Source organism: Vombatus ursinus, unplaced genomic scaffold, assembly GCF_900497805.2.
Source record: "Vombatus ursinus unplaced genomic scaffold, bare-nosed wombat genome assembly UNPS02014810.1, whole genome shotgun sequence".
Taxonomy (NCBI): Eukaryota; Metazoa; Chordata; class Mammalia; order Diprotodontia; family Vombatidae; genus Vombatus; species Vombatus ursinus.
In genome coordinates this window covers 21197810-21216486 of record NW_020954588.1, presented here as the reverse complement: position 1 = coordinate 21216486, position 18677 = coordinate 21197810, and the positions used below count along the sequence as shown (strand labels likewise).

At 41.0% G+C, this 18677-nt stretch overlaps 1 protein-coding gene and 1 pseudogene across 1 annotated transcript in view; one reads left to right on the top strand and one right to left on the bottom strand.

Moving 5' to 3' along the window:
• Nucleotides 1-134: 134 nt before the first annotated feature.
• Nucleotides 135-18677, bottom strand: part of KCNMB3 (potassium calcium-activated channel subfamily M regulatory beta subunit 3) — a 25269-nt gene continuing 6726 nt past the window's right edge. The window contains exons 2-4 of the mRNA XM_027876136.1: nucleotides 17261-17455; nucleotides 6787-6985; nucleotides 135-5402 (exon numbers count right to left, since the gene is read on the bottom strand). Of these exons, the coding sequence (XP_027731937.1) occupies nucleotides 5028-5402; nucleotides 6787-6985; nucleotides 17261-17455 (769 nt within the window). The 3' untranslated portion in view covers nucleotides 135-5027. The remainder of the gene's footprint in view (nucleotides 5403-6786; nucleotides 6986-17260; nucleotides 17456-18677) is intronic.
• On the top strand, nucleotides 11367-11901 carry LOC114053217 (annotated as a pseudogene).

Here is an 18677-nt window from a genome sequence, read left to right as displayed (position 1 = left end):
CAGCTTCACATCTGGGACTTGAGATGCTGTGGCCTTGAGAAACTCTTTAAAACAGATCAGTAAGGAACAGCTAGGTGGCAAAGTGGATAGAACACTGGTCAAGAGGACCCAAGTTCAAATCCAACCTCAGGCGCTTGACACTTACTAGCTGTGTGACCCTGGGCAAGTCACTTAACCCTGATTGCCTCACCAAAAAAAAAACCAAACAGATCAGTCTTCAGTTCCTGAGCATATCAATTTGTAGCTCGATATAAGAGATGACCATGGAGCTAACTAAATTTCATTAAAAGCTTTCCCTCTTAAGACCTCCTAATACAGATGACTTTCAATTCAATATGACAGGTGTTGATATTAACCAAGTTTTGCCAAGCAATGCATTATGGATTTTTAACTCTGGCTGTTTTCATAGCACTTAAGACAGATCTCCACTGAAAGCAACTGGAAAGCTTCAGCTTTTCCACATCAGTGGGCCAACTACACTTTGGGAGGAAAAAACCTGGCAACAGATTTGATAGTGCTGTGAATAGAGGGTTAAATTTTTAGTTTTATTTTCTTCATTGATAGCAGGCTTGGTGCCTATATATACACACACACGCACACACATGTATGTATGTACATAGATACATGCACATATATGTGTTATTTGCTATGCATGTGTATTCATACATGTACACTGCTAGGCCTTAATTTTATTGCCTTCAGAGTACTTAAGATGAGAGAAGCGTTTGAAATACACTGAAGTCAAGGAGTTAACTTTCAAATAGGTTTGTATTTCATTTCACATATGCCTCAGCTTTAAGGACTCTCATTTTTATTCTTAATAGCTACCATGCTGTCTCTCCTACTTGGTGTTAGGAATAGTAATATATTTATTCCAGCTAACCAAGTTACTGTTAAAGAAAATTTTAAACATTAAAGCCCAGCTATTGGCAAGAATTTTAATTGTTGATCTTCAGTAAAAAAAAATTTTTTTAATTGGCTCATTATACTGGTGCTACACTGCCTTGGGCAGCTAATGCTCACAAACTACCATAACTGGAATCATACATTTACACCTGGTAAGTGTGCAAGGATCTAGTAAAGCCTGAAAACTCTTGTTGGGTTTGTTTTTGTTTTTTTAAATCAGTGTGCAATCTTGATTTAAACTGTCACTAAGATAAAATTGTCCTGTGTCGTGTTAGCTGGTCTAGATCATTTTGTATCTGTCTTCAGTTGGCAAAGGAGACTGGAAGGGGTTCCTTTTTTAATAATTTCTCGAAATACTTTACTTACTTAAACCTTGGTTCCCAATTCCAGCATGATCTTTTACAGAATCAGATTGTTATTTGTTGATTTGGGGATGGTGGGGCCCACCTGGAGTCCCTGCTGCTGGGGAGGTTAATGCTTGTGGATCTCTGCAGCTAAGGAGTTCTGAACCGCAATAGGGCAAAAGCCGGTAGGGTGTCAGCAGTAAGCCTGGCACCAATATGGAGAGCCACCAGGTTGCCTGAGGAGGGGCAACTAAGGGACTAAGGGACTAAGACCAGAACCACGGCTTTGCAGCCCCCAGCTCAATGTTCTTCCTAATGCACCATAGGACCCTGAAGGATATTTTCTTATTTCAAAATGTCAGCAAACCTCATTAATAGCCAGGAAAATCATGCCAGAAACAGAAAAGTTATGACCTGACTTACTTTGGAACCTTTGGGAAGGATATACGATGCCCATTTCAGACTCATCTGCTACCATAAATGTATTGCTCTATAGTTATTTTGTCATTCTCTAGATTGAAATCTTGTGGTATAATGCATTATACCTATTTTTTAAAAGGTTTTTGAATTTTATTTTTGATTATAGGCCAAAAATTATTTAAGACACAGCAAGATGCATGTGTTTGTTGTGTTGAAAATGTAGAATATTACAGTATTAATTCAATTTAAAATGACATCTTTCTCAGCCTCGTTAGTCCTGGCAAGAAGACTTTGGCTTATGACTGCATTTAATGTAGTTGTGTTTAGCAGAAACTGGTTCTGCTTCTTCTTTTAACTTTGCAGTCTGTAACATCATGCTATTTATTTAAAAAAAAAAAGACAAAGCAAAAAATAATTATTTGTACTTATGTGTTCAAACATTCCTTAGCATCCTTTGTACTTAAAAGAAAAACACAGTAAAGTGTGTATGTCTCATTTTCTCCTGTGTATTTACAAGCAAAATTGTGGTAGTCTTAATAATTAATTGTTTCTGGATAGTTCTTTGGTTGACAGTTTAATCCTCCTAGGCAGCAAAAGTCAAACAAGGAATTTGGGCCCATGGCACAATGGGTTTAGTTGCAGAGTTTAGAAATTAGCCATGTGTAGTGGCAGGCTGAGCTTTATTCAGTAAAGTCTGGAAGAGGAAACACAGCGTAGGACTTTGGTAAGTTCAGTGTTTAGTGGAGGTCAAGAAACAGACTATATTGCAGACCCGTGCCACTAAGTTCAATGATTCAGACTAGAAAATAGCATATTTTCTTACTTCTTCTCTAGCAGATAGTCATTGAAATCTCATTTACTTATTTCACAATTTCCCCATATGATTGAAGGTTCAAGTCTTTTCCCGAATTAACTTCGTTCTTCTTGTCTAGTTGTTTCACTTCCTCGAAATAGCCTAGTTGGTACTGTAGATCATTTTGAACGTTCTCCATAATCAATCCAGTATAAAATACTAGGATTGTCAATAGTGTAGATTGAAATTACTTTCCTTGAAAAATAAGTCTTACGGTAAGTGCTCTCCAAACTAGGAAAAATGGTTTTATCTCAATGGATAAAACCAGCTATATTGACCGTATTACATTTCAAAGGGCTAAGAATTTGCCAGAAGGTTCCCAGAATCACCAAATTGGAGAGTTGGACGAGAACTCATTGACCAACCAGCCTAACCCATGCACAGAAAGAATCCCTACTATAATACCTGAGTGGCCATTTGGTGGAACTGAAGAGCTCCAAGAAGGCACCACCATCTCCAAGGCAGCCTGTCCCATTCTTGGACAGTGCTTGTTGATAGGGAGTTTTTCCTGACATCAAGCCTAAATTTGCTTCTTTGCAACTGCTGCCCATTGCTCCTGGTTTGGTGCTTCAGAGCCAACAAAACAAGTCCCTCTTCCACTTGATACACCTTCAAATACTTGAAGACAGCTATGATGTCCCTTTTAAGTCTTTTTTTCCGGGTTAAACATACCCAGTTTCTTCACCTGATCCTTTAAAATGGCGAGACCCAGTGCGCCTAGAATCCAGAGCTCTGAGATTAGACATAAGTGTAGTATAACAGATCCTTTTTCCTCCCTCTCCTGGGATCTCAACCCTTCTCTTCCGGTCTTACTCATAACTTTGGGAAGGACAGGGCTGAGATAAAACTACCTTTAGGGCAAAATTTTCAAGTCTCAGAAAACTTTGTGGAAGAAGGAACCCAAGCAACATTACTGCTGTCTTCTACTTAGTTACTGTGATCCTATAATCTTGAAATTAATTACTATAATTGTGCTGGATTAGAATCTTCAGATCTACTTTTGGGTCTAGAAAGTGTTTCTTACATTAACATTCAAATTCTGCAAGCTTCGGTTTTACAGGAAAGCTTTTGACTGGTATAGTCACAAGAAACTGACGTCATGACATCCGGAAGTTATTTCTGACGTTCCCCATTTTCTATTTTAGGGAGCAGTGTGGTAGAGTATAGAGGGCACTAGATTTGAAGTCGGGTAGATCTGGCTTCCAGTCCCACTTCAGACCTTTACTAGCTATGTGACCTTGAACAAGTCACTTAGCCTCTTTGGGCCCAAGTTTCCTGATTGTCAGAATGAGGGGATTCACCTCGAAAGCTTCTAAAGTTCCTTCCAGTGCTAGATTCATGAGCCTGTGATGATAGTAAGTTCATAGGATTGTAGATTTAGTCCTAGAATGGACCCCAGTGACCATGTGGTCACACATTTAGAGCTGAAAGGGACCTTATAGACCATCCACCCCAACACTTATTTTACAGATGAGCAAACTGAGGCCTGGAGAGGACAAACAACCTGCCCAAAGTCACTCAGGCAGCAAGTTCTTTATGTTCTGTGAAGACATTTTTTAAAAAAAAACCATTATGGAGGTACTCTAGTAGCCAAAAACAGGCTCCAGTTTGTTCAGAATCAATCTGAAAAACATTATTAAAGTCTTAGAACTTTCATGATTCACTTTCCAAGGCAGGATCTTTAAAAAGATAATCAGCTATTGCTTATTTTGTGGGAATTAGTTACATTATGGATTGCCCCAGTGAAGGTTAAACTCTTGGCCATTTTCTTCATGCTCCAGGGCCTGCCCTCAACAACTACCCAGCCAATATGTGTTTGTGTGAATGTATATGTGTGGGGACCATTAACTCCTTAAACATAAGTTTATGAAACACATAGTTAGGAAGAGAAACTTGAATAGAAGAAGATGTGCCCATTAAGTAATAAACATAAATGGCTTTCAGATTAGCCACCGAATTTTCCAGGTTCCCCTGCCATAGCATATCATCAAGGGCCAACTCTAACCAAAATGATGTACATTTGAGTATAGATTATATATTTTCCTCTCTTGGTAGTAGGATTTGGAAAACTTTCTTTTCAGCTTTCTATAATGAATGAGTTGGCATTTGGACTTCTGCCTAAGCTAGTTTAGAGGGGGGACCCTAGTATGTGTACATCTCAGCTGATGGTACCATTCTGGGGAAGCACGTGATGCAGCTCCCTCCCATGTCTGACAGATTCAAACTAGAGCTTAAATCCAAATCCAAAAACATCTAGATCTTGTGCTTTTTTGGTTATGTATCAGACTAACCTTTTAGATAGGATGGAAAGGGGTTGTGGGGAAAAAGAACTGGTACGTTTTTAATTGCTAAAAGAAATGCATGGTCTTTTTTTTTCACATGAGAAATACCATGTAACAATTTCAGAGTTGTCTTCTACAGAGTTAATTTGCAAGCAGACTTAATCAGTGACTAAATAAATCATGTAAAGGGAGTAGTTTTTTTTTTTTAACTGGGCCGCCATCTTAAAAACCCTTGATCTCTTTCTTTCTCCCCTTTCTCCACAGTCTGTATTGTTGCAGTTCTTTCTGGGAAGCTATGTTGCCAGCTTCTCTCGCCATGTTGGTGTACTCCTCACACAGCACTGACAAGTGTTGTGTTAATTTCACCATGCCCACAATCAATGCGCCACCCAACAGAGTCAATGATGGCCAGAACAAGGAGTGGAAGATAACCGCTTGGTCATACTTTTTAATCAGGACGACATCCTCCGGTTTGCCATCTGGGCTGTAGAAGCAAGAGAAAGGAGTCCCATTTTTGTGATCAAAGAATTCCTTGATGTCCAGAGCACTGTTGAGTAGATCATTCTTATCTCGATGGCATTTTGGTGTGTAAAAGCACTAGGAAGGGAAAGAAGGAAGAAAAAAAGAAAGACGTGGTCATGAGGAATGCCGCAGCATGAGACAACAGTTTCCAAATGCTGAAACACCTTTAACCTAAATGTTGCCTTAGCCTCATGACCATGGTGTGGTGGTGGCAGCAGCAGGGTCCCGAGGATGAAGCGGTGGTTTGGCCATCTCAAGTCGGGAATCAAAAGAAAATTCATGGTAAGAAGCTTTGGAAGATGGAGACCACCTGGTGGCTTGAGTTGTTTCTTCTCTCTGCCTTCCTTTCACAACAGCACTCCCACTGGGACTTTGTAAACCTATCTCTCCTTTCTGTTGCCTCACTTTTCCATTTGAAATTGTCAACTTCTCAACTTGTCTGCCTTGTGTCCTTGTGTTCAGCAACTAAAATACTGGTCAGGAATATCTCCCAAGGGGCAGCTAGGTGTTGCAGTGGATAGAGCACCAGCCCTGGAGTCAGGAGGGCCTGAGTTCAAATCTGGCCTCAAATACATAACACTTACTAGCTGTGTGACTCTGGGCAAGTCACTTAACCCCAATTGCCTCGCAAAAAAAAAAAAAAGAAAAGAAAAGAAAAGAAAAGAAAAAAGAAAGAAAGAAAAGAAATATCTCCCAAGCACACCACATTGTGTTATTGCCCTGAATCCTTGGATGAGGAGAAGCCTGGGTGGGGGTTGGGGGAGGGGAGGGGAGGAGGGAGAGACAGTGTCATGGTTCTGGTACTGACCATCAACTCAGGAAGCCAGCTTAGGTAGGAAGGGTGTGGCTCTGTCAGCTGATGGTTGGGTGTTTCTTTTTTAAAGCATCTGAAGTTTACATAGATAAATTGGAGGAACAACACTGGAGTCAAATGACCAGGGTTCAAATCCAGACTCTCATCTTGTATGGTCCTGGGAAAATCACTTAACAATTTCCTCATTTGTAAAATTAAGGGGTTAGACAGGATCAGAGGTTCTTTTAAAAATCTATTTTGATAACTGTAATATAATAATTTATTTTCTTTGTAATCCTATATATTCTATATACTTAAAAATTATTTTGAGATGATGTCCATAGGCTTGACCAGATTGCCAAAGGGGTCCACAGCAGCAAAAATAGTTAAGAACTCCTAGACTACGTTATTTGAGATCCCTTCTAGCTACAAATCTATGGTTCTATAATTCTACTCATCCTCACTTTCAGATTTTGACTTTTTTCCTCTTAAGGCTCTTTGATCATTTTAACCTGCTTTCATCTTTATTCATTGGGGAAGGATTTCCCAAAGCCCCCCTAAGAGTAAGCTCCAGACCCTGGACCCTGGAGGAAAGGCTGTGCTCCTGATCTACAAAAGACTGCTGGCAACCTTGGCCTTTAAATATATCATCAGTACATACATTACCTCTGGGTTTATCTGAACAGCTTCTTCATTATAGTGCAGGAAAGCTTTCTGACCGGAATGGGAGAGGTTTACAGACACCTGGAGGCAAGGGTACTTCCCCTGGCCCCGGCAGTCGACCCCGCAGGTGAATGAACAATCCAGCCAGTCATCCTTCACATGCGTGTCCATAATGGTACAGTTTGCCTCTTCTCGCTGCGTGCTTGAATTCAAAAATATTCATGATTTACCTCTCCTCTAAAGCAAAGTTTTGGCAGATTGGCATTCGACATACAATCAAATAAAGTGTGGCAGGCTGCCTTTCTTTTCACCAACATTCTTGGCAAATGGTTAAGTTGCCAAATCAGGGCTCGGGTCCTGTGGACCCTGGTTTCTGTCTTGCCCCCTAAGACTTGACTACCCTGGGCAAATCAGCGAGAGGTTTATTTTCCAAAGAGCCTGAGAAGTCACAGGCCAGTCTGATTCAACAAGAATTTATTAAGCATTTACTATGTGCAAGGTGCTTGGGATGGGTCCAGAGCTATGATTTCCTATTTGTAGCTAACTCCCTCTTCAGAGACACTCTCTATTGATGCAAGTCAGCAACTCTTCTGTAACTTTCAGTCCTAGTTGCCTGGAACACTAGGAAGTTAAGTGACTTGGCCAGGTTCACACAGTCAGTATGTGTCAGGAACACTTACTACATCTTCCTGACTCCAGGGCCCATATCCACCAAACCACACCACTGCCTGGAATTTAGGAATATAAAAACAAAACATCCCTGCCCTCAAGGAACTTCCTTTCTACCGACCAATCCAGGGGATGGACTCTATAACTTGGGCTTTGCAATGAAGAGGCAAAAGATTGCTCCCTCACCTAATACATAATCTTAATTTACCAAGCCATCCTATATGTTAGGTCTCAACAAACAGGCAAGGGGTGAGCCAGGTCTTCAACAAATAACCATGCATACAAGGTTAAGGCTGGAAGGGACTTTTGAGATCCATAGGTTACGTTTCTATGGTGTTTTGAGGTTTGTGAAACATTTTATAGACAATCTCATTTGACTTTCATGGCTTGAAAACTGACTGATATCTTAGGTTTTGGAGTACAGAGAGACAAGCATTCTCTCTCAGCCCTGATCTCTGAACTGGAAGACAGATTTGAGTGATGTGCAGTTGTCTGTAGAGAGATGCACACCAAATTCCAGAGGCAGAGGAAGGTTTGAGAGAGAGAACTAGAGAAGCAAGCAGGAGCAGCAATGTGGACACTGAATCCCCAGGCTCACCTAGTTCACTATTAAAAAGAATTACGAGGGCAGAGACAACAACTGAAAGGAGAAATGAGAAACTGGAGTGAGGGCCGAGATACCGAAGAGAAGGGAGAAACGTAGAACCTGAAATCATCTTGAAACAAATGATTCAGACCAAAGTTATCAGTTGTCATCACCTCCTCAAGAAGTGAGGGAAGTTTCCTACTCCCCCTCCAAAAAAAGTCTGCTCTTTCTATGCCTATCCAGTAGCAAACACTGTAACATACTCTGCTCACTTCTTTTACCTAAATATTTCCTGGATTCTGATTTTGACTCAAATATTAAGAGGGCATCAGTTAGCTAGAAATATAACTAGGTCCTGATTAGTGTGAATCCTTTGGAGCAGTTGTATGTATTTGAATTTGCACTATTTGAAGTTATAATTACATAAGTATGGTCATTGGTTCCAACCTAATGGAAATATACAGTATTAATCTGAAAAATGTGGCCACTTTGGAGGATTCATTATTTGACCAATAAAGACTTAACTGTATATAAAACTTTAAATTAGGACAGAAAGCCAGACTTCTGTTTGAATGTTAGAAATTTTCCTAATTAGGGGCTCCCAGCTATTGTTATTATGTTAATAATTTCTCATCTCATATAAATTCCACAAAACAGCAGAGACATGTAGAAATAAGGGCCATTGTGTTGTCCCTAGGCTACAAGTAAACTAGCTCTTGTAACAAGTTGAGGTTAATTAAAGGTCCCCCCAAAAAAGCAAACAGGCCAACAGTACCTTCCACTGACCACCCCCAGTGTTAACCCAAGTATTATCCCTGTTTTACAGATGAGGAAACTGAGGCTTAGGTCTAGTGATGTGCCCATGATCACACAGTTGGTCAATGTCAGAAATTATATTTGAACAGCATTTAGCTGCCAAGTGCACAGGAAATATAGATTAAAAGTCATTAGAAAAAGGTGCCTTTTCTGCACAACCCCATGAAATAGGCAAAATAGCTATGCCCAATTTAAAGGTGAAAAAAACAAAGTGGAAAGAGTTTCAATTAACTTAACCACGGTCACTTGGCTAGTAAATTTCAGAATGAGTATTTGATCTCAGCTCTAGAACTTTTTCTATGATTCCACCTGGCAAGTATCACTGGTCCACCTCTTCTCCTAACTTACTTTAGGTCATCTCTGGTCAGTCTTTGGGTGTTAGGAAATATGATGCTGACATTCTTGATAAGCTTCCTAGCCACCAGTTTCTTAAACTCAACTGAGTTCCAATCATATTCTACTGCTGGCATGGAACTCTCTGATCATTGCAACACAAGTTTGACCCAGAACCAGAAATGCACAAGCTCTCTCTCAGAATGGCTCTAACATGTTCAAGAGGGATTTCCCTTGGAAGGGGTCCTACAGGATTCATCTGAACTCTTCACTAAGCGTTGGTATCACCTTCTTCAGTTAAGTAGGGGCTTTGGGGGAATTATGGTTAGCAGCATGGGCTGTTACACTACTTTACAGCATTTTAACATTAAAATCAATTCTGAGGGGCAGCTAGGTGGCACAGTAAATAGAGCACCAGCTCTGGAGTCAGGAAGACCTGAGTTCAATCCAGCCTCAGACACTTGATGCTTACTAGCTGTGTGACCCTAGACAAGTCGCTTAACCCCATTGCCTAACCCCCCCAAAAAAAACCCCTTCAATTCTGAGCCACCACACAGCAGAATCTTAGACTCTGCCATGGGCACACCCTAACAGGAGGGCAATTGGTCTCACATGATAGTACTGGAGTGGCAGCAACAGTTTATGCCTGGCATCATCCTGCTCAGGTTGAGTGCCTGAATCCCTGTCATTCCTGCCAGTGCAGGCACAGACAAACACAATTTGACATTGTGTCAAGTGGTGGGGATGTATATAAGACAAACTTCTTTAGGCCCCTTCTCCAAATGGGTATCAAATTAGGGCAAGATGTGAACTTGCAAGGAAAGGCTCCTGAGAATCACAGACTACCACAGTCACAATGAGACCCTTCCCTGTCTAGCCCCACATCCATCACTATGTACTCACACAATTCTGGGGTTAATGACACACCAGCACAGTTACTCTTCCTGGAATAGTGGCTATATGAGTACCTTCCACCATCAACTTCAAGTCAAACAGTCATTTACCAAGCATCTCCTACACGAAAGGTCCACTGTGCGGTGCTGGGGGAAGTATAAAGTTCTGCTGAGCCACAATCCCTATCCTCATGAAGTTTACCTTCTAGAAGGGGCATCAGATCTAAGCACATACAACCATAACACACGATATTAGAGCATCTAAGAGGAGCAAAAAAAATGCCCTGTATACTCTAAAAATGAAGGTTGTTAACAAAAGCAGGAATCAGTGAAGAAAAGCTTCGTGGTGGATATGATATTTGGCATTGAGCTTTTTAGTGAATGGGCAAGAATCCAACAGACATTCCAAGCCCAGGAAACAACAGGAGGAAGGCACATAGAGAGGAAAATATGCTCAAGTGACAGAAAATAGTCTAGTTTGGCTGAGGTGTTGAGTATTTGGAGATGAATAATAACAGGTAAGGTAGGGCAGCTCAGTGACACAGCGGATAGAGTTCCAGGCTTGGAGTCAGGAAGACTCATCTTCCTGAGTTCAAATCTGGCCTTAGACACTTCCTAGCTATGTGCCCCAGGACAGGTCTCAGTTTGCCTCAGTTTTCTCATCTGTAAAATGAGCTGGAGAAGGAAAAGGCAAACCACTCCAATATATTTCCCAAGAAAACCCCAAATGGGGTCACGCTGAACATGACTAGGCAACAACAATATGAGATGAGTAGAAAGGTAGGCTGGCATCAGAGAGGTATCCCCTTTGGAGGGCCTTGAATGCCAAACAAAGGAGTTTGGATATGACCTGGAAGACGATAGGGAAGTCTTAAAATTCTTGTTCTTTTTTTTTCAGAAAAGCATAGTAGAGAGGCAGTGTTACATGGTGGATAGATCACTGGACCTGAAGTTAGGGAGACCAGAGTCCATACCTATCTCCGCTACTTACTAGCTGTGTGATCCTGGACAAGTCACATAACCTCTCTGGGCCTCAGTTTCCTCATCTATAAAATGAGAGAATCAGACTAGATGTCCTCTGAGGTGTCTTCCAGCTCTGAGGCTATGGCCTTATTATCCTCCGAGTGCCACGACCAGATCCACGTAAAGGGAAGATTGGTCCAGCTGGTGACGAAGTCCATACAGGTGGGGAAGGGTAGAGGGAGCAACACTCATTAAGAAGTTGTTGTGACATACAGCAGCAGCGGGAGAAGCAAGCGAGCGAGCAAGCGAGCTGCACGGCCGAGATGTGTGACTTCACGGAGGATCAGACAGCAGAGGTCAAGGAGGCCTTCTAGCTGTTTGACCGAACAGGGTATGGAAAGACCTTATACAGCTAGTGTGGGGATGTGATGCGAGCCCTGGGCCAGAACCCTACCGATGCTGAGGTGCTCAAGGTCTTGGGGAATCCCAAGAGTGATGAGATGAATGTGAACGTGCTGGACTCTGAACGCTTTCTGCCAATGCTGCGGACTGTAGCAAAGAATAAGGACCAGGGCACGTATGAAGACGACGTAGAAGGGCTTCGGGTGTTTGATAAGGAAGGGAATGGCATAGTCATGGGGGCTGAAATATGACACGTCCTCATCACCCCGGGGGAGAAAATGACAGAGGAAGAAGTGAAAGTGTTGATGGCAGGGCATGAAGACAGCAACGATTGCATCAACTTTGAAGAGCTAGTCCAGATGGTGCTGAATGGCTGAGAACAACTCCCCTTTCCACAAAGAACCCCCTAACTTTTCTCAATGTGAAAATCATCCTCTTGCCCCTGAAGCAACTAACTACGACATCCTTACTTCCAGCCCCCACAATATGTCGTCTTTGGCCAATTTGCTCTCTTCTCTCACCCAATAAACTTGCTATCTGCTCCTAAAAAAAAAAAAAAAAAGATAGACCAGACAAGTGGCAATGAAACCTTCTTCTAAGGTGACAGAAGCAGGGCTGGAGAGAGGAACACAGACGTGACAAATGTTGTAAAAAGTATAATAGGTGGAATCTGATAACTGATTTGAATACAAAAGATGAGGAAGACAGATGTGAAAGTGTAACACCAAGATTTCAGATATGGCTGATTGCATAGAAGTACCCTTGACAGAAATAACTACTTCGGAAGGAGGAGAAGATTAAGAGGAAAATAACTGAGCCTGGGACACGTTCATTTTGAGGTGCTGGTGAAACATTCAGTTAGTCAACGAGCATTTATTAAAGCACCTGCTATGTGCTAAGAATGATAGTAAGGACTGGGGAAAAGCAAAGCAAAAAAAAAAAAAGTCGCTGCTCCCAAAGGAGCTCGTGGTCCTTTGGAGGAGGTAACATGCAAACAACTATGTACGCTCAAGGAATGAGATTGTGTTATAAGCAGTTGAAGACTTGGGCTGGCACTGCCAAGGTACTTCAGAATTGGAGTTATAGATTTAGGAGCCATCTGCATAATAGGGTTAGTTACCAAAGATCAGAGTTAGAGGTTCAAGAAGAGGACCTTGAAGAACACCTTAAGAGGCCAGAAGGAGGATAAGGAGATAGAAAAGTAGTTTGAATGAAAGAAAGAAAAAGCCTTTATTAAGCATTTGCTATGTGCCAGGAACTGTGCAAAGTGTTAGGAATACAAATACAAAAAAAAGCAAGATACTCCCTGCCTTCAAGGAGTTCGCATTCTACCTGTAGGAGGAAGGGATAGGAAGGAGGGATAGAGGAGTGGGGGAGGGGCATGCCTTGGTTTAGGAAGTCACAGGAGTGATGAATTGATTGATAGACCTGCCAAGAATAGAAGAGTTCATTTGATTGCTCTTTCCAGAGCAAAAAGTGAAAAGCAAACATAATTAAGCATCGGTGTGCCGGGTGCTAAAGGCTGACTTTGTCAGCTATGTAGTCATAGAATAATTTGCATCATTTGTGGCAGCATGGCATGAAGATGACCAGCTAGGTGGCACAGTGGATAGAGCACCGACCCTGATGTCAGGAGGACCTGAGTTCAAATTCGGCCTCAGACAAAACACCTGACACTTACTAGCTGTGTGACCCTGGGCAAATCACTTAACCCCAATTGCCTAAAAAGGAAAAAAAATAAAGATAAAGATGGCAAAGTGTCAGAGGAGAACACAAAGGATATGGTGACCCTTTCCTGATCAACAAAATTCAGTACCTCCCTGTTTCCTCTGGACAAAACACAAACTTCTATGCTAGGCATCTAAAAGCATCCTTACCATCTGGCTTCAGCCTACATTTCCTGACCTTTCACATACTCTACTCCAGCCGAAGTGACCCACTTGCTGTTCCCAACCTTAGCATTCCATCTTCTACATCCATGTAATTGCACAGGTAGTCCTCCATACGTCGAATCCACTCTCTTCTTTCCTTAGAGACTCTCACTTCCTTCAATGCTCAGCTCATATGCTAATTTCAAAGGCAAGATCTCTCCTCAAATTAGCATGCACGTACTGTTTCCATATTGTATCCTCCTGTAGAATGGAAACTCCTTGAGGGCAGGGACTATTTTTCACTTTGCTTCTGGATCCCTCATGCACAGTACTTGTTGAGACCAGATTCTTTGGGGCTGAAGAAAAAGGAGGAGGCCATGAAGAAAGAGATTAAAGATGCAAAAGAAAGAGGATGATTGATGGAGAAGGGCTCTAGTTGGAGCAGCCATCATCCAGAGAGCAACCTCTATGGAGATTGGTCCTCTCATCCTCACCAGCATTAGCCATTGACCAATTGCCAGCAGCAGCAGGCAAGCCAGTCTAACTGAAGGAGCAATATGCTCTGAGAGGAAGTTAGAAGACAATATGTTCCAGAAAAACAAAACCATATCAATTCTCAACTACCACCTCCCCTCAAACCCTGGCGGAGGTAACCCAGAGCCTTATGCCTAAGAGCAATAAAAATGAGAAGTGTCCCCCCAAACCACCGGCCCTGATTCCAGTCTGGACTCTACAACCCTTGTAGGGACCCAAGGAATTTTCATCACCAAAAACCTTGGGATTGTTAAATGGTTCAAAGTCAGAAATGGATATTTTTTTAATCAATAGATATGACACTAAAGAAGATTCATGACCATCCACCTTGCTGTTATACCCCAAGGAACATAGCACCTTTCCATCTGACCTGTAGTTGAACCCTCTTCTATATATTATCTCCCCCCCATTAGAATAGAAGTGCCTTGAGAGCAGGGACTATACTCCAGTGATTGTCCAGCCTTAACAGGAACTAAGAGTTGACATTTGTTTAGTGTTTTATGATAACAAGAAAGCCTTATGCACAGTTTTTTCCTTTTATTCCTCAAAATAACTATATGAAATAGCCAGAAAGCATTACCATCTCTATCTTACAGATGAGCAAATTAGAGTACAGTGAGGTTCAGAAGATCTGGGTTCACATATAGCTTTAACACTTACTAGCTGTGTTATTGAGCTGGGATATGAGCCCAAACATTCCAATTCAAATCTAATGCTCCTTACATCATGCCATGTCACTTCTCCCACCCTTTTCACTCGAAAATGTCTTATGTTGGATATCAGCGCTGGGAGAAAGATGAGTTAGTCCTTTATTGCTACAGAATAATTTTGTCCTAAACACTGAGAATCATTGAAATGTACAACTACAGAAATATAAAAGAAGCAATACAATAAAAAAAAACTCTTCATGGATACAGTGGAATAAATATTGATCTTGGGCTCAGAAGTAGTAGGTTTGAGTCCAGATCTGATGTTAGCTGTGTAGTCCTGCATTAATGGAGACAATTAATTGTCCATGCATTGCCTGCCTAACAGATGTGTTGTAAGGAAAGAGATTTGTGAGCCTTGCACATGAGTTTTTACTTAAATATGAGTTATAATTATAACATTATAAAATGATATTATTATATAATATATTACATATAACATCATAGTTTGTCCTCCTATTACATGTAATGTTATTATATTATAATAATCAACAAAAATATTAATGTTGCAACACAGGACCCTATGGAATATAGAAAACCCTTGAAAGGCCTCTGGGCCAATTCCTAATCACCCAGAGCTTCCAGAAATATCCCTGCACTATAGGCTACTCCATTATAATCTTGATTCAATCCTTACTGAGTTGACCTGCAACTGTAGCATTAATGCACCAGGAATATAGCCCCAAATGGCACCTAAAATTCTAACAGCAATGTCACTCACTATATGAAATATGGCCACATATTTAATTCCAAACCCCAGAAATGTTTAAATAAGCAAAGAATGACAGTGCCACATGGTGAAAAGAAGACTGATTGTGTAGTAAGAGGAACTGGGTTTGACTCCCAGTTCCGCTACTTACCTAAGTCAACTGACTCAAGTTCATTTTCTCTCGCTGGGCCTATTTCCTCATCTAAAAACAGTCAGACCAGAAGATCCCCAAAATACCTTTCTGCTCTAAATCTATGATCCTATTCTCTGTCTTCACCCAGTTACTCACTATACTCTTCGCAGAAATATTTATTTTGTCCCCATTTGTCTGACTCTGTTTTTGTAATTTCATAATGATTTTAAAATACTCAATTACTTGCAACTTTAATCATCTGAATTTCATATTTAATTATGCGTGAACTTATGAGGCCTATAAATGGCGCTCTGTTTTCAAGTAATCAAATAGCATTCATGGGCAAAAAGCAGTAATTGGTATAATAATTCAGTACATGTGGATAGAAGGGATGATCACCAAAATCATTCCCACAGACCTTGAATGCCAATGTGAACTTCTTTAGCAACCATTATCTCCACAATGTCTCGTGAAATGTCGAAGTGAATACTGGTTCCTTGTTGAATAGTGCATCATTTCAGTCTGATAAATTTCAGGGGATAGAGTTATTTAAACACTGCATTGAGGAAAACATTAAGTCAGGAGAAAGGGGGTGCAATGTCATTTCACCATCACTGAAAAGACCTGGGTTATTCTATGATGTTACAGATCTGGGATCTGGGATATATTTACCTCCTTGTTCAATGGTAAATGTCTCCCTAACCCATAACTAAACCTCTTAGAACATTAAACTGTCAGGACTCCTACCAAGAGACCTCTTTAAAGAACTTTTTCTCCATAATGAGTTTTCTTGCCTATACTATTTCAGACAATAAATTTGATTTGAGAAGGGCCAAGCAGCTCAGAAATCCAAAGATATCTTTCCCACTAGCATCAGCCTTCCTCAGTGACTTGAAATTGTCCTTGTTAACATTCAATAAGTTAGGTACAAACAAGTGAAGGTGTTGTCTCCAGAAGGCCAAGGTCACTGAGTGACCTTGGTTGGGTGACTTTCCTCACTAGGTCTCAGTTTCCTTACCTATAAAATGCGGGGGTTGTACTACATAATGTCAGAGGCCCTTTCCAATACTAGCATTCTAAGATTCTAGGCCATTAGAAAATGTGCATGATTTGACAGCCTGTTATCTCCTCTGACCACAGGTCAGCTAATTAGCAAATTTCACCCAAGGGAGAGATCACAAGATCATTGACCCAATGAAAGAAGGGCCCTCAGAGACCATCTAATCCGACCTCCTTGTTTTACAAATAAGGAAACCACGATAACAAGCTGAAGAAGGGTGGGGGAAAGGGTGGCAGAATAGCTCTTCATAGAAGTGGACACCATAACCTCAATGAATAGTGTTAGATTTAGGGTCAGGAAGACCCGAGTTCAAATCCTACTTCAGATACTTACTAACTCACCCTGGACAAGTCACGTGACCTCTCTCAGCTTGTTTCCTCCTATGTAATGTAAAATCAGGGTAAGAAAAGCCCCTTCCTCCCAGAATTGTTGTGACGATCTAATGAAATAATACCTATAAATGGCTTTGCAAATCTGAAAGCACTGTATAAATGCTAACTATTATTCTAAGAGCACCATCCCTCTCTCCAGCCTGGTTATTCTTGTCTGTACTTACTCCAGCTTGTCTATGTCTTACCTAAAACGCGATTTCTGAACACCAGTATGCCGGGGGGGGGGGGGGGGGGCAGAGTAGAGTGGAGCTTCACTTCCCCTCATTGGACACTAAGCCTTGCTTCATATAGCCAGGAATAGCATTAGCACTCTTGTCTGCCATAATTCTTAATTGGCTTCTATTGAGTTTGCCCATCACTGAGTAGTGATGCACACAGTTAGCATTTGTTTTGGCTATTTGTTTCTTACCTGAGCATGAAAGGTTTGAGAATGGTGACTCCGAGCAAAAAAAACATAAGGATGGAGAAACCCATCATCGAAAACCCCAGGAGAATAGCTCGGTCTTCTCCTGCACTGGAAGGGAGCTTTTTCTGCACATCTGAGGCAGGCTCACCATCACCATGGTCTTTCTTTTTCCTCCTATCAGAAGTAGAGAAGGCCGACCTTTGACAAGATTGATTAAAAATTATTATTTTTAAATTATCATCATAAGTATGCATAAGCATAAAAATTTACCAGCTCCTCAAAAGAAAACAATTCCCATTTGTTGTCATTCCCCAGGTATGACTATAAATGGAAAATAAAGTAAATCCACACCAATTCATACTAATAGGGGGAGAAGAATGGTCTACATTAATGAAAAGTTTTCATCATAGAATTTTTTTAATGAAAGCAATTTTGTTCCTTTCAAGGAATAAACTCATCTGATCATTCAATGTGATGTAGAGAAAGGGGTTACATATAGTCAAAAGACTCTAATTTGAATCCCAGCTCGTCTACTTATTACCTGTGTGACCTTGAACAAGTCACTTAACGATTATGAGCCATGATATGTAAAGTGAAGTAGTATGACTAGATGACCTCTAAGGTTACTTCCATCTCTAAATCTCCATCTCTCAGAATCCCTAGTTTTCTTCAGGAAGCCTTTCATTGCATTCTCAGCTACTAATACATTCCTCCCTCCACCGAACCCACCCATCACTTTGTATCACTTTGTATATGTAAATATCCAACCTAATTTCCCCCCAAAAGATTCCTTGTGTCTATACTGTATTTGTATCTCCAGCACCTAACATTGTACTTGGCTCATAGCAGGCACTTCAAAAATATGTGTTGATTAATTGGTTTTGTACATACTAATATATGTACACATATAACCTATTCCCCTCCGACCTGACTGTAGTTCTTGAGGGCAAGAACTAGTTTCACTTTTGTCTTTGAATCATCTCCTATACCCAGCAGAGCGTCCCACACACAGTTGGTTCTTAATAAATGCTCATTGATTGATCCTAAGACTAAACTAGCAAGTATGGCCTAATAATGATAACAGCTTGAATTTATGTAGCACTTTAAGGGTTACAAATCACTTTTACATTCATTATTTCATCTGTGTCTCACAATCACCTTCTGAGGTAGGTGCTATTTTTTCCCCATTTTTTAAGATAAGGAAACTGAGCCTCTGAGAGGTTAATGACTTGACCAGGGTCATGCAGCTAGCATCTGAAGCCAGATTGTAATGAAGATCTTTCTGACTCCAAGCCTAATAGTCTATCCACTATGGCATACTTCTTAGGCATCCTTAGCTTTTTGTGGGAGAAATATCTCTTTTCTGAGTAAATGTACTAGGTAATTGCTGCTAAAATTGATCTACCTCAACACAAAGCGT